Source organism: Lycium ferocissimum, chromosome 9 (assembly GCF_029784015.1).
Source record: "Lycium ferocissimum isolate CSIRO_LF1 chromosome 9, AGI_CSIRO_Lferr_CH_V1, whole genome shotgun sequence".
In the NCBI taxonomy this organism is placed as follows: Eukaryota; Viridiplantae; Streptophyta; class Magnoliopsida; order Solanales; family Solanaceae; genus Lycium; species Lycium ferocissimum.
In genome coordinates, this window is record NC_081350.1 from 49,714,708 (window position 1) to 49,731,953 (window position 17,246).

General features: G+C 39.8%; 1 protein-coding gene across 1 annotated transcript; it reads right to left on the bottom strand.

Annotated features, from left to right (window-relative positions):
• Positions 1 to 13,001: 13,001 nt before the first annotated feature.
• On the bottom strand, positions 13,002 to 14,239 carry LOC132032025 (uncharacterized). Its single transcript, XM_059421852.1, has 2 exons — positions 13,900 to 14,239; positions 13,002 to 13,351 (listed from the first exon to the last, which is right to left on the bottom strand). Exons 1-2 carry the CDS (start codon positions 14,237 to 14,239, stop codon positions 13,002 to 13,004), a joined length of 690 nt encoding a protein of 229 aa, XP_059277835.1.
• Between the last annotated feature and the right edge of the window lie 3,007 nt (positions 14,240 to 17,246).

Here is a 17,246-nt window from a genome sequence, read left to right on the forward strand (position 1 = left end):
TACATAAGTAGTCTCAAATCATGTCTCGTAATGGAAAGCAAGACATAAGTAATAGGAGAGTCTTCAAGGTCAGCGGACGCCATTCCCACCCTAGAAAACTCGAGTGGAAGCTGACGAGTCGCTCAGCCACGGGTCAGAGAGGTAGATTCGACCTGGTACTCTGCATTCATAAAAGAATGCAGCAAGCGCAGGTCAGTACAAACAACAGTACTGGTAGCATCATCGGCCGACTAAGTATAGTTAACACAATTCAGAAGATAAAACAGATAAACAAGGAATCTAGCACGTATAAGACAATATAATCACAACCAGATATCCATCATCATTTACGTAAGCATCTAACCCAAATCTGTCAAGTCCGAATGTATCCGATCCAATCCAATCATCACAATAGAATCATCACGATCCATCATCATAACAGTGTCATCACAATCCAATCATCACAACATCTCAATCAAGTCATAATGCAATGCAGTGCAATAATGGTATGAATGCGATGCCATGCCATGCAAATGAGGTGTACACATGTACTCCGGATGGAAATATCGACGTCTCGGTAGCACAACCCAACGTGACTCGTGAAGTCTAAGTGCCAACGGTCCCGAATTTTTGCCCAACAGACAGACGGGACCCTAGCTAATTGCTTACAGGAGGAGTCTCACCGCCACCACCCCGGGGGACCCGCGGAGTCCATGCACTAACAATGATTCCGGAATAACATCGGAATCGGCCATGTAACAACGATGCCGGAATAGATCATCAGACATCAGCCACCTCACAGTCACTCAAATAAAAGAGTCTATCAAATTTCAGTTTCACACAATCAACGATTCCGGAATTGAACCTCGGACATCGGCCTTCTCACAATCACTCAAGTAAAATAGTTCATTAAATATCAGTTCATATAATCAACGATTCCGAAATGGATCTTCAGACATCGGCCTTTTTACAATCACTCAAGTAAAAGAGTTTATCAAATATCAGTGTCGCTCAATCAGCGATACTGGATCACCACTGGGTATCGGCCATGCATGAATATGAGAGAATACATGCAATGAATATGTAAATCGATCAAGTTCAATACCACAAGTACCACAATGGGGTATGCCAACAAGTATCACATCACAATACCAACAGTGAGTATGCCAACATATATAAATAAGTCAAGTACCAACAGTGGGTACGCCAACAATATATCCAAGTACAAATACCGACCACGGGTATGTCAATTCTATCCAAATCATGACGACAAGATAGAACACGATATCTACCAACTACACGTGGCATCAACCATAAAAATGGAACAATCAAGCACACATAACGGGGTGGCTAGTCCCAACACACATCAGGACCCAACTTAAGGCAATATCCATCCCAACTTCATACCCGAAGGTTCACATACTGTCTCCGATATTATAATCCAAATATGTGATTCACTATACGAAGTCTCACTAAAGGTAAGGCATAACCTACCTGGACTGCCGAACCGTAACACCAACAAGTCACTATTTTGCCTTGCCCTTCCTCTGAAGCTTAGAACTAAAGTAGTCTAAGAATAATCGAATTCTATATTAGAAATCATGAAGAATGATAATAATATTGCTATGATATCAACTAGGTCCATTTTAACCCTAGAAATTGGGAAAACAGGCCCACAAGCGCAAAACGAAAAACTCGCGAGCAAAATACCAAATTAAGTACTACGTGATCATAACCCAACAAATAATTGTTGATTTAACTCAAGAATTTGCCTAAATCTGATTTCAAGTAAAAACCCCCAAATTGGGTATAAACCCTAAGTCTCCAAATCCGAAATTCAACGTTAAAAGTTGAAGATACATGATTAATAAGCTTAGATTCTTCAAGTTTTAGTATAACCATCATTAATTTATCATTAATAATCTAGGGAAATGTTCTTCAAAAACCCTCTTTCAAATTCCATCTCTAAGGGATTATTAAAGGGAAGGGGGAAAACTAAGATGATTGTGATTAAGGAAGGGTAAAGGATAGGAAAGTTTTACCTCCAAGAATTTCTTTAAATTATCTCCAAGAACAGTTTATCCAAGCTTAAATATCGAGATGAGAAATAATGAGGGTCTAGGACTTATTTAAGACACAATTCATGAAAATTGACTGCCCGTCACCGCCACGACGATAGAGATGCCGCTGCAGCGGTGCTGCTATGACGGCTGAGATACCGCCACAGCGGTAAGGCCAAGATCACGCATGGCCGCCCTAGCGGTGATCACACCGCTACAGCGGTGCCGCCGTTGCGGGCATCAGATACCAGAAATCTCCGAATTTTCTAAGTCTTCAATCGAAATCCCGGGTTATTCCCAACGGCATCTGCTCACAAACCAAACACACAAAACCACATAAAATTGCGCTGCGAACGCGCTCGTGGTCTCCAAATTTCAAACGGAGGCCTAGTTGACTGAGTCAACTCCCGATGCCTTAATCCTAATTTCCCATCCTAAGTACTGAAATGCATCCGAATGCATTGGGAACTGAACCAAATACCCATACAGGTTCTAAACAACCATCCGGACCTCTCAGAATTGACAGAATTTCAGAAAAGATCCGTTTTCTCAAAAGTCAACTTTGGGTCTACTATTTTTCACTTTAAGCTTATATTTTCACCAAAGTTGCCCGTATTCGGTCTAGGCATCCCGGGAAGTATATCAGAGGTCTCGTCGGGTCAAAAGCAAGCTAATCAATGCTTGGGAACGGGCGAAAACGCCGAAAGAACTATAACGACCAAACGGGTCGTTACACAACCTAAGTATTCCATCCCAACTTCATACCCGAAGGCGTAACATGCTTTCTCCAATAATCACTAACTCTACATATGCCTCGCTAATCGAAGTCTAATCATAAGGTAAACCGTAACCTACCTGGTAGCCGAGCAGGAGCCACGAACAATCAAACATTTGTCTTTCCCTTTCGTTGCGCCTCCAAATACTCAAAGTCTAATCATATTCGAATTCTATATTAGAAATCATGAAGAACAATACCCATATTACTATACTTATCGTTTGGGTCAAATTCAGCTATGGAGAAAGGGGTAAACAGGCCCATAAAGGTAAAACATTCATTTCGAAAGTGAAATATGCAATTCCATGTTCTAGGAGCTCAATCCTACTAAACAATTGCCAAAATAACTCCAGAATAGGATAATTTTGAGATTCAAGTGAAAATCCCCAATTTGGGTGTGAACCCTAGTTTTCAACCTTCAAATTAATCAACACAAATGGAAGATTCAAGCCTATTAGCTATGGAATCATTAGATTCTATGATTAGATTAATCAAACTGTAACGACCCGTTTGGTCGTTATAGTGGTTTTTACCCATTTATTCTTGTTGACCCTTCACCAGAGTCCCGTTAGTATGATCTATGGCTTAATGAAGTCATTGGGTTGGTTCCCGCAAGGTTCGAGTGTAAATTGAGTCATTGATGGAGAAAATAGTTAAGTTAATGAGTTAAAGTTAACCACGGTTAACGTCGAGTTAGCATGACCCTGCGTCAATGTTTTGGAAGTTCCAATAAGTTAATATGATGATTTTGAACTTTTCCATAAGTTTTGGTGAGGTTCCGAAGAGTTTCAGATGGGTTTGGGTTTTGTCACGCTCGTATTTAATGTTTTAGCCATAGGTCTCTTGCTAGAAAGGGCTCCATATTGATCAAACAACCTTTGTTTTGAGTGAGGTTTGAAGCATTAGATCCGTATCGTAATTATGAAGCTATAGCAAAAATAATCGTCACGTTTCGCCTCCGTATGAGGGAGTTATGACCATTTTCGTTCGGACTGTTCCAACAGGTCCGCTGTAGCGGATCCATGGCCACCATAGCGGGTCCGCTGCAGTGATCGACGGGCGCAGAATACCCTCTTTTTATATTCCAACTCCGAACCACTACCCATAAGACCCCAAAGTCAGTTTTCAAGAGAGAAAGAGGCAAACTTCATTCCATTCATTGGTGAAAGCGTCTTGGAGGGTAAGCCCCAACCTTTATTTGTTCCTTTTCCTTTCTTCTTCAGGTTCCATGATTAGTTTAAGGTCCTTCAATGGTGTTTGAAAATCCTAGAACCTTAGAATTAGTAAACCTTTAAATAATTAATGGGTTGTTGATTTTGTTGTTGATAATCATCTAGGAGTATAGATTATCACTTTCTAGGAAGGGAATTTGATTTCTTATGGTTGAAATTGCATGTTGAGACTTAGGGTTCTAATAAAAATGGAAACTTTTTCCTAAAATCTATTTGAAAGGGGTAAAATTAATTAGAAACCCATGAGTTGAAGGTTAATAATTGTTGAGATAGAAGTTATGATAAATTCACCATTAAAGGATGGTTTCATCTATTGAAAAGGGTAGAAGAAAGTGGGTCTTCTTCCCCAAATTGTTGTTCTTGTTTAAATACATGGTTTGTTTCTTACTTAGCATCATATTGTTAGACTTTGACCGTTCTGAGGCGTTTCGAAAATAGAAGGCTCGTGGGAGTAGTTCGTGGCTCCTGTTCTTCATTCGAGGTAGGTCACGGTTTACTTTAGTTAAACTTTGATTAGCGAAACGTATATATTGTTTAGAATTGATGGGAGAAAGCATGACTAGGTCTTCAGACATAGTGTTTCGGTTGGATATTAGCTAGGTTGGTATGACTTCTGATTTTGTGGGCTCGTCGCCATTACTTTATGTACTGAAATATAAGGTGTAGTTTTATTCATACTGTGCTGATTCGGGATGGATTTCTATTAGGTTGATTGTTGTTGATGGTGGCTTGTTGCCCTGTTATTGTGATTGGACTTATTACCTATATTGTCATGTTGTACTCAGTTCTCTCTTATTGTGACCCATATCATCGGAGAAAGGAAGGATAATGAGTTTAGACTTAAATTGTGATACAAACTTATGACAGTACGTAGACGAAAACTTGATGTATGATTTACTGTGGATGATAATATATAGAAAAATGGAGTATCTTGGTGATACAAGACTTAGTTGTGAGGCGTACTTGCTATATGTGGAGGTAAAGAGGGGCATAGACTCTGATGTTGGTTGAGATGGTTTGTATGATTAATTTCATGGTTGAGTTGATCTAACTCTTGATATGACTTGTGGCTTGGTGACTTGTACCTTCACTATTGCTTTATTGGTTTGCATTGATTTACCATGCTTACACTCATTTATGCATTTATACACTCATACATGGTGGAAATGTTTAGGAAAAGATTCATGGAAGACTTGTGGCATGATTCCTTGTATTTGACTTTGATATTGCTAATTGTTCATAGTCCATACATACTAATGAACTGGAATACGTGGAAACATACATTGTGATGTGAATTAGTGAAGAAGTTAATATAATCTTCTTGTTGAACTTGTGATACTATTTGATACATGGTACTTGATAAATTGATTACTGAAAGTGAAGTGACATAGGCACATTTGACCGGGGGTGGGGATGTGGCCTAGTTGTGAGCTCGTGGTCCAAGGTTCGTTCCGGAACGAGTGGTATATTTAAATGAGAAGGCACATTTGACCAGGGGTGAGGCTGTGGCTCGGGTTCGAGGAGTGAATCCGGAACGAGTGGTACATGGACACCATGGGTCCCCTGCAGGAACGAATGTCTACTTTAAATTCCATAGATTATTTATTATTATATTTGACATATTTCATTCTGTTAAGTCCAAATCCATTTTTTGAAAGGGCTATGCAAATTAATCCCAAATCCAGAATTTGTCCACTTAATGCATAAGTATTTTAAAGGCCATTGTAACTCAAAAAATCATTTTTGTTCACAAGCAAGCAGTACATAGCAGTTTTATTACAATCTCACGGGCTTGAGGCCCAAAGTTTATTATTTAGTGTTCAAAAAACGCCTTTTCTTGACATCAACCTTGAACCAATTTTAACTTGAGCCAAATCCTTGTTTCTTCATTTTTTTCTTTCTTCATACTTAACCAAAAATCCCAAAAGAGCTTTCTCCTCAAAATTGTTTGTTTGTAAAGCTCGCAAGAAAAACAGTTATGCCCGAGTTTGAAATCCATTTTAGCGACTTCCCTAAATTACTAAGTTATTTCCTAAGTTCTATGTCCATAGGGTTCCAATATTTAGCACATTCAGTGTATACAATATATATACATGCCAGATATATCAAAATAGGAAAAGGGGAGAGAGTAGAAAATATTTGTAAAAATAAAACTGATGGGACTACCCAAGCCATCCAGTGCCATTTTCACCCATTGGTTGGGCCTTCCACAAACATCAGCTTCCTTTTTTTCATTTTTTAGCGGATTCGATCAAAGAAAGGAAGTTGGGCTTCAGGCCCAACTTGGTTTAATGCAAGGAGTGGCCCAAATAGCCCAGGATAGGTTCACATAGCATATAAAAAAATAAGGATTATTATGGGTCTAAGTAAGAATAAAATCAAATTTAAACAAACTTGGATTCATAGATAAACAATTATGGAGGGAAAGCAAGGAAACATAAGTAGGAAGGAAAAACTCTTAACTCAAGTAATTTATTTAAAACCAATCAGATTGGCCCAAGTATAGAAATAAAGGAGTACTATACACAACAAAGCACAACAAGTTCAGATAAATAAAATCCCAAATACAATATAGCAGAGAACAACTTCATTTTTTATAGGTGAGTATATAAGCATATACCAAATATGAAGCCTTCATATACTATGGAATATATGACAGTCCTGTATACCCTGTATATTGAGGTATATCTCTTGTATATCGCATACATTCACACATTTCTTTCCATGAAACTCACAAGGAATCAGAGGCACATATTGACATACTTCATATTCATTCAAGTAAGCATGTTCATAACAGGACAGAGGTAGTGCATGTTTTAAAAAAAAATGCTATCTAATGTAGAAGGGAGTTTTCTTAGAAAAGACACACATTTAGCAGGTGTTAACTCCACACGTAGACAACAAGGTTGACAAGATATGCACTAGAACACACAGGGAAAAGAAAGAAAGAAAGAAAAAAGCACAAGGGAGAGGGCAAGTGTCCTACGGAATCCATTTGATATTTCAGAGAGGAAGTTGAAGGTCTCAACAAAATTCCAATCAAAAGACAAGGATGCTTTGCTCATCTATACCCTGAACTTGAAACATTTGAACCACCACTTTGACTCACACAAAAACACTCTTCAAGCTCAGCATGTAGCAGACTCAGTCAAGCAAAGTGTTGTACTAATCATGTTTTAGTTGATATGTCTCCAAGTCACAACCAGTTTTTAGAGATGAGATAAGATAGGCAGAGCTGGGCTTTAACAATCAAATGGACATGAACACGATCATAGTGACTAGATGCTCATATAGGCTACTAGTTTCAGCATTTTAAGTACAAAAAGGTCACACACCCCGATAATGAGGTTCACAACAAGCATATAGAGTCACGCATAGGTACTAACACTTAGATTCACAAAGATCAGTGTATGAGGACTTAACTAAACTTAATCATGGAATTCTTTGGGATAAAATTTCTCAGAATGGGCCTTTCAAATTGTTTGGAGGATCCCATGATATATGAGTGTTAGTAAGGGAACCCCAGCAACCTCAAAATAGGAGGGTTAAGCTAAGTTAGCAAGAAACTCCAAGCTCTACCCTCTTCTTCTAGGCCCTGGGTAAGTCACACTTACTTTCATTCACATGTCAGGTGACTCCTCCCACCAAGACCATACTTAAACTTCCACAATTTCTTATTCCTTTAGACACACTCAGGGACAACAGAATATAAGATCATAGACAAAGCACAAACTATCAAACCTTAATAGCATTTTATCATGGACAATGGAGTCACATAGAATCAGTTTTTAAGCCCACACCTTAGTAAGGACAACAGATTCACATAGGAATCTCATGATTTATTTTAAATCAAAGTAAGACCCTCTAACCTATGATACAAACTTCACAGGTTACCAAGTGAGTTTTCAGAGGCCATAGTTTATGAAGAGAGACCTTTTATACCTTTTTATGCATTTCAAGATTTAAACATAAGACCAATTAATGAGGACTCATGGAACATGCCTTTAAAAGCTCAGAAACGATTAAGGTGTGTCACAGAGGCTTTTGACCTTAAAGAGACACCATTTTTTACTTGCCAAAAAGAAAAACTATAATGTTTAAACAAAAGTAGACATACCATGACTAATGCAAGAAGGATTTCTTAATTTCATACAAGGTACAAGGATTAATGAATTCCTCTTTGTAATGGTTTAAGCTCAAACAAGGGTCAAACGGGACATTTTAGATCAAATCAGGGGGGCTGTCTCAAGGTGGTGGTGACAAATTTAGACATAACTGGACTCAACAACCTCTTACAACATCAACTACCAAGCATGTAAACATTTGCAAATAACAACAGGCTAACAGAGCCAACAATAAGATCACACTTCAAATAGATGATAGACAAGAACTAAACTAACACTGACTTTACAAAGAGAAAAAGGAACAAGCTCAACAACATACTGTAGACATTTAGCCGAGATAGTAATGCACACACAACACATATTGGACATGGATGAATTAATACCAAAATATAAGCCTAAGTGAGCATACTTGACCTCATAGACTAGACAACAAAATTATATTTAACTTGGGTAGATCAAACCATGGATAATACATAAAACATGATCAAATCATCAAAATTTCGATTAAAAGCAGTGTATAACACCATATTTGCTCACACAAAGTTAACACATAAGGATCCATAATTTATATTTTAGGCAGGTTGGATTAAGCTAACACATGAGGCATGTTTAGTCAATATTAATCATACCCTTGGAACCAAGATTTAACATATATAGCATACTTTAACCATATTGAACTAAACTAATCTAAACACATAAAAAAAAATGAGCGCATTACTGGTCTGTGTTTGATAACTAATTAAATCTCATGAACCTATTCATTTGCAACCAAGACTAAACTAAGCACAAATATAACTTACACATCGAAATAGGAATAGACTGCTTTAACACATAGGCATCTAAAACTACGTGAAACTTAAGCAACATACAAATCATATAAAAGTAGGAAATAAACTAAGCTAGAACAAGCTAAGAAGATAAAAATGCAAGAAAATAAAAGAGAAGGGGAATTACCTTTTTTTTTTTTGCGTAGCCTTGGTCGGGATTCGAACTTGAGAACCTCAATTTTCCCCTCCAACACTCAAGCACACACAAACCTAAAAAACAAGAGAAATAAACTCTTTAAAATTTACTTAAACTCAGAAAATTGAAGGATTTCCAATATTTTAGAAATCTCAGGTATTTTTGAGTTTTTGTGAGTATATCGAATTTCAATATATTCCAACTTGTCCAAATAAGAAAGAATAGGGCTCTTTAAATAGAAACTCCCAAACCCCCCAAACCCTAGATTCAACGATGTGGAATAAATCCCCGAAATGGGATTTCAAACTCATAATTCGATATTGTAGGGTTAGGATTACATCAAATAAAAACATCAAAGGCCAAATTTTGACCAACAAGGCTAATCCTTTGGATTCTTCAAGAACCGATAGGAATCGTGAATTCAAATCACAATACAACAAAAACAATTAAGAGAAAGCAGTCTATGGCCGTTGAAAAATGTAGCAACAACAAAAAAGAGGGGCAACCTCACTTCTTTGGCGATTCAACGGTGGCGTTTGATAAGAGATAGGGTAGAACATTAATTGTTCAATCCAAAGCGGATGACAATCTCTGTAAAAAGCGATAGTACACTGTTCCGATGCCATATTTGGCAACAAATGACGTATGAGAGAGGAAGAGCGCAAGGGCGGCTAGGGTTTCCTTAGAGAAAACCCTTTTCATTATGCATAAAGGGTCATTTGCTTTTCTGAAGGAATAAAAGGGGGCTATTACCCCTTTAATGTTTTCTTGGGTCGGGCCATGATCCTTTGGGCCTGGGCTCGGCTCAATTTTTTGAAGGAAATAAAGGCAGCCCACATGTATACACGGTATACATGTATATACACATATATACTTGTATACTCGCGTATACATGCGTATACATAGGAGGGTAAAAATGACTCTTTTTTTTTAAAAGATAGCCAAAAATTGAGAACGTCTATTGATGAAACATTTCAATTATGTCCAAAAATTAACAACACTTAATTAATTAATTAATTTAGAGACACTGCTAATTGCATAAAATGAGTTTAATTGCAAACATAACCTTACTTGGCTTAATTTTAAGACAAGACTATTTTACTTATCGCCTTATTTGGTCCAATTAGCCATCTTAGGGTAACATTTGCAAAAATAACCTTAATTACTCAGACCAATGATTTTGGCTCTTTCATATAAGGTTACAACTAAACTAAATAACAATTTAAAAGGCTAATTTTGCAATAATGACCTCAATTAAGGAAATTGATTTTCAATTGGGCCATAATTGGACTATTAATTAATTACTTCAATTAGAGTCATTTAATGGGTAATTTACAGAATAAACCACAATTAAACACTCAATTAATTATGATAAATTCTAATAAATCGATTAAACAAGAATTGAGGGGTAAAATGATTAATTTATTTAATTAACGAGATTCCTTGCATTAAATAGAGTAAAATATTTGCTAATTAATTTCTGATAATTTAAACAATTAAATAAATAATTATTTTGAATTATTTCCTTCATTAAATTTAGCAAATGTATCATAATTGTTGCAAATTAATTTCCAAACGATTTATAACATTATAAGAATTATTTTACCAAATAATAATGGTAAAATATTATCTAAATAGTTTTTATTAAATCATTTTGACTTCTAAATATATATTTCATACCGTTTAATATTCAAGGACCATGCGTAATTAAAACAAATTATGGGAGGTCAAAAATTAGATGTCAACACTTAATACGTCATATACTCTAGTAGAGGTTTGTAGACAATCATGGTATAGCTAGACTTTGTATAGCTCCTTCGGCCTATATTTTTGTTGTATAGTATTTCACGATGGCCTTATCGGCTTGCACAGTTTTTGTCTAGCATAGTTGTATAGTACGTCTTCATAGACTCATCTCTTTTTTTAGCATATCTCTCATACTAACTCCGTTTCAATTTATGTGAAACCATTTGGCTGGGCACGGAGTCTAAAAAAGAAGAGAAGACTTTTAAACTTGTGGTCTTAAATGAGTTACATATATATTGTGTGGCTATAAATTATTGCATAAAGGTAAAGTGTTTCAAAATATAGAAAGAGGTTATTCTTTTTTGCACGGACTAATAAGAAAATAGGTTCACATAAATTGAAACAGAGGAAGTATGATTTAGCAGATTTCTTCTGGTGAACCCCAAGGTCCCCTCTTGTTTATGATCATGATGGGAAAGTATGTTTAGCGATGCTCGGTAGGTAGGGCCCAGGTACCCTTCGTGGCCCTCTAGTTTGGGTCGTGACATAGGGGTTAAGGGTTTTATCCTGCCTTTTAATGATTCTGAAATCCCATAATCCCGCTGCAGCGGTCACGAGTCCGCTACAGCAGGCTCGCGCTAGCAAGACCACTCTCGCTATCCATCCGCTGTATCGCCCCAACCCAAACATATCTTGCATGTTATAGCGGCCAAGACCCCACTATAGTGGTTCTGCTATGGAGGGCACAGTGCCGCGCTTCACCCGACGGACACCGAACACAAAAAAAAAATCTAGTTTTTCACAAGTTCAACCTCGAAATCCGACAATCACCCGAGACCTCACAGATACAAACCAACCATGCATGCACACATAAAAATATGCTACGGACTCACTCATGGTCTCGGAATTCCCAATGGAGGTCTATTTTGACCGAGTCAAAAACCAAAGGCGAAAGATTAACTTTCCAACCAATAGACTAAAATGCTCCCAAGTGCCTTGGGAACCGAACTAAACATCCTACCAAGTCACAAACTACCATCCAGACCTCTCGAAATTGACGGATACCCGAAAAAAGTTTGTTTACCTAAAAGTCAACTATTGATCAATCGCTTTTCACTTTCAAACTCTATATTACACAAGTCATTATACACCTCGCCCGATCATCTCAGGATCGTACCACCCATCCCCGCGGGTCTAAATCGTACTCATAGGGATCGAGGAAGAGTCAGGGGGGGGGGGTAAAAAGGTCCAAAATGCTATAACGACCAAATGGGTCATTACATCAGATACCAATTAAATCATCGCTCGTCCTCGAGCGACAAAGAAAAGCGGGAAAGTACCGAGTCAGACACCTGGCGGGGTTATACGCACGTATATCTGACTCGGTCTCCTATGTGTTCTCCTCAACATGAGGATGCTTCCATTGAACCTTAACAGAAGCTATCTCCTTAGCCCTCAACTTTCGGTCGCATAGATCTTTTGCTGACTCTCAGCTACCAGAAGCTTTTCCTGAATAAGATTTACCTTGTCCAAGGATTCTCTAAGCAAATCTGTACCCCACGGGCAAACCTCGAAAGCATCAAACCACCCAATAGGAGAACGGTACCTCCTACCATATAAAGCCTCGAACGGCACCATATCAATACTCGAATTGTAGCTATTATTATACCGAACTCTGCCAAGGGTAGGAACTTGTCCCAATGACCACCAAAGTCAATAACACATCCTCGAGCACCTGGATAGTCCACTGGGACTGACCATCAGTCTGGGGATGAAAAGTTATACTCAGGTCCAACTGAGTACCCAACTCTACCTGCAATGACCTCCAGAAGTTGGCAGTAAACTGGGGACCTCGATTTGAGATGATGGAAATAGGAACCCGGTGCAATCGTACAATCTCACGAATGTATATCCTGGATAACTTCTCTGTAATATGTGTAACCTGAACAGGGATGGAATGAGGAGACCTAGTCAACCAATCAACAATAACCCACACTGAGACTAACTTACCCAGGGTCTTCGAAAGACATTCGAAGAAATCCATGGTAATCTTCTCCGACTTTCACTCGGAAATGGGCATCTTTTGAAGTACACCACCAGGTCGCTGGTGCTCATACTTGAATTACTGACTGTTCCCACACTTAGCAACAAAATCTGCAATATCTCTCTTTATCTGACCCCACCAGTAGTGCTGCCTCAAATCACGGTACATCTTCATCGCCCCTAGATAAATAGAATACCTGGAGCTATGAGCCTCCTCCAATATCAATCGAATCAGAACACCCACATGAGGAATACACACACGTCCCTTGATCCTCAGAATCCCCTCACTATCAAGCATAGCCTCCCTGGCCTCACCTCTCAAAACCTTATCACGAATTTTACATAATTCAGCATCCTCAAACTGTTGGGCCCTAATCTGCTCTAAGAGTGAAAACCTCACCTCAACACATGCTAAAACTCTGCCTGGATCTAAAACATCGAGATGCACAAAGCTGTTATCCAGAGTCTAAACCTCCATAGCTAAAGGACGCCCAGAATCAACCAATCAAGCTAGACTGCCCATACTCACTGCCTTGTGACTCAAGACATCGGCTACCACATTAGCTTTACCTGAATGGTAAAGTATAGTGATATCATAATCCTTCGAAGCTCTAACCACCTATGCTGCCTAGAGTTGAGACCCCTCTGACCGAACACGTGCTAAAGGCTGCGGGGATCGGTAAACACCTCACAGTGGATAATGCCTCCAAATCTTCAAACAGAAGAATATGATTGCCAACCCCAAATTGTGAGTAGGGTAGTTCTTCTCATGGATCTTTAACTGATGGGAAGTATAGGCAATGACCTTGCCCTCCTGTATCAACATAACGCCCAAGCCAACACAGGATACATCATAATAAACGGAGAAATCCTTACCCTCTATGGGTAATGCCAAAATCAGAGTAGTAGTCAATAGAGTCTTGAGCTTTTGAAAGCTCTCTTCACAAGCATCAGACCATAAAGGGAACCGACCAAACCCATGAAGCTACGAATTTCGATCACGGTAGTGAGTCTCGCCCAATCTCTAACAGCCTCGATCTTCTTGGGATCAACCATGATCCCTTCCTTTGACATGACGTGGCCCAAGAACGCCACAGAATTAAGCCAGAACTCGCACTTTGAAAACTTGGCAAAAAGCTCTTTCTCTCTCAACAAGCCAATGACAATCCTCAAATAATGCTCATGCTCCTCTCTATTCTTGGAATAAACCAAGATATCATCAATAAACACTATGACGAAGGAGTCTAAAGATGGCTTGAAAATGCCATTCATCAAGTCCATGAAAGCTGCTGGGGCATTCGTAAGCCCAAATAACATCACAAGGAACTCGTAATGACCATAACGAGTCCTGAAGGATGTCTTCGGGATATCCTCAGCCCGAATCTTCAGCTAATGGTAGCCTGACCTCAAATCAAACTTCAAAAATACCTAAGTACCCTGAAACTGGTCGAACAGGTCATCAATATGAGGAATCAGATACTTATTATAAATGGTGACCTTGTTCAACTAATCTATGTACATCCTCATCATATCATCCTTCCTCTTCACAAATAAAATGGGAGTGCCTGGGGAGACGCTTGGTCTAATAAACCCCTTGCTCAGAAGATCCTGCAACTGCTCTTTCAACTTTCTCAACTCAGCAGGTGCTATCCTATAAGGAGGAATAGAAATGGGGCGCGTTCCTGGCTCCAAGTCGATGCAGAAATCAATATCACGGTCGGGTGGCATACCCAGCAAATCAGAAGGAAAGACCTCTACAAACTCACTCATAATAGGCACGGACTCAAAGGGCGGAGAAGCAACGCTAGTATCATGAACATAGGCCAAATAGGCCAAACACCCCTTGTCAATTAACTTCTTCGAGCGGAGATAAGAGATGATCTTCTTTGGAGTGGGACTCAGAGTACCCCTCCACCCAAGTCAAGGAATTCAAGGCATAACTAAAGTGACTGCCTTGGCATGACAGTCCAGGATCGCGTGATACCATGACAACCAAGTCATACCCAGGATAATATCAAAATCTACCATATCGAAAATCATCAAGTCTACCCATGTGTCGTACCCCATAAAGTAACTAAACAAGATCGATATACTCGATCAACCAAAATGAAATCTCACACCAGAGTAGACACATGAATAGGCATATCAAGACAATCACTAGTCAAATTCCAACCAATAGAATATTAAGTAGACACATAAGAAAAAGAAGGCCAAGGATCAAACAAGACTGAAGCCGGCCGATGACGAACATAAATAATACATGAGATCACAACATCAGAATCCTAGGCCTCGGGCCTACCTAGAAAAGCATTGCAATGTGCCCCACCAAGTCCACTCAGGCCAAACTGCCCTCCTCTTCGGAAGACCTGGGAACCACCCCTACCTGGCTGGTGTCCACCCCTGGACGAATGAGAACCACCGCGGCCTGAATGAGCACCATCTCTAGCTGAAGAAATATCCCCGCTACATGATGATGTTGGAGTCCTCAAGGTCTGAAACCAAGAACCCTGCGGGGACCCACTCTGTCTAGGTCTGCTACAGTCGCTCATTAGGTGACCAGGATCACCAAATACATAACAAGACTTGGGAGCTAGAGGAAAATACATAGAAGCTGATGAACCAGAGGGACCACCTCGATCAGCTGGTCGGGAGTAAGATCCACCATGAGACTGTCCAGCCCTATAACCACTGGGTCTAGAAGGACCAACAGAAGATGCCTGCAATGCAGACTGAACGGGGTGGCTGGGGGCTGATTGATAGGGCTGAGAAGACTATCCTCCGCCCCTATAATTGGAACCACTAAAATCACTGTGATGTGGCCTCTTCTCACTAGATCCTCCCAAAGAACGAGCCTTGGCAGACTCAACACTCATGGCATGATCAACGACTACCTGGAAAGAAGAAACCATTGCCACAAACTGGAGACAAGAAATATGGAGTGGAACCACAAGTCCACCAATAAATCTATGAACCCTCTCCGCTTCAATTGGAATCAACTGGGTCACAGACTTAGCCAAAAATAGAAATTTGGCCTCATACTCTATACAGACATCTATCTCTGCTTTAAATAAGAGAACTCATCTCTAGACTCGTCTCTCAGAATACGTAAAACGTACTTCTCCAAGAAAGCCTGATGGAACTGGGTCCAGGTAAGTGGAGGTGCATCAATAGGCCTATCCTCAATATAATCCACCAAGTCTTCGCATCACTGGGAAACAGAATGGACACATAATCCACGTCGTGAGACTCCACAATGCCCATCTTATAAAGCTTCTCATATATCTCCACAATAAACTTGTAAGCATCATCGCTTAGAGACTTACTGATAATATCTTGATCCCCAACTGTTAGGGGCTGAGCTGCTACTAGTCTGGGAGTACCCTCAGGGGCTAGGATACCATCTATATGTGAGGCCATGGCAGCAACAAGTTGCATCCCAAGAGTCTGGCCCTGCTTGGGAATATTTATACCTACTCTAGTTTGGGAACTACCACTGGGTGTATTTGCACCTTCTATGGCATGCTGCCCATCGAGATGTAGAAGTATATTGGCCATGACATCCTGGAAGGCTGCGTCTGACATACCCTCGTGGTGGGTTTGGCTGGCCCCACACCTCCCCGACTGCATATGCCCTCTGGGGCTGCTGCTCCGGCTGTTGTTCTGGCAAAGGCTCCGGAGATGCTGATTATGCTCGTCTCTATCCCACTGCAAGGGCACTGCCCCTAGTCGATGCACCTTCATGGCCTCTAGCCTGGCCGCGGCCTCTCGCCTGTCCTCGTCCCCTAGTGCCTGCTCCAAAAGGGGGCTCGGGCACCTCGTCCCTCGCAATAGTGATACGTGTACTCACCATCTGTAAGAGAATAGAATGAATCAAATACCAATTTGAAAGTTGTAGGTACCAATTTGAATAAAGTAGCACGAAAGAATGAAAGAATGTGAAATTTCCTAAATGTCCTATAGCCCCTGGCAGATAAGTGCGGAGCTCATCGTACCGATATGCAAAGCTCTACTAGACATGCCCTTGTACTTATAGATCGGGTAACCTAGGGCAATGATACTAACTTGTCACGTCCCAAATCGAGGAACGTGCGGGCACCTACCCTTTTCTCACCTGGTAGGCGAACAATCAAACCTTTGCCTTGCCCTTTCGTTGCGCCTCCAAATACTCAAAGTCTAATCTTATTCAAATTTTATATTAGAAATAATGAAGAACAACAACCATATTGCTATACTTATCGTTTGGGTCAAATTCAGCTATAGAGAAAGGGGAAACGGGCCCACAAGGGTAAAACGGTCATTTTGAAAGTGAAATATGCAATTCTAT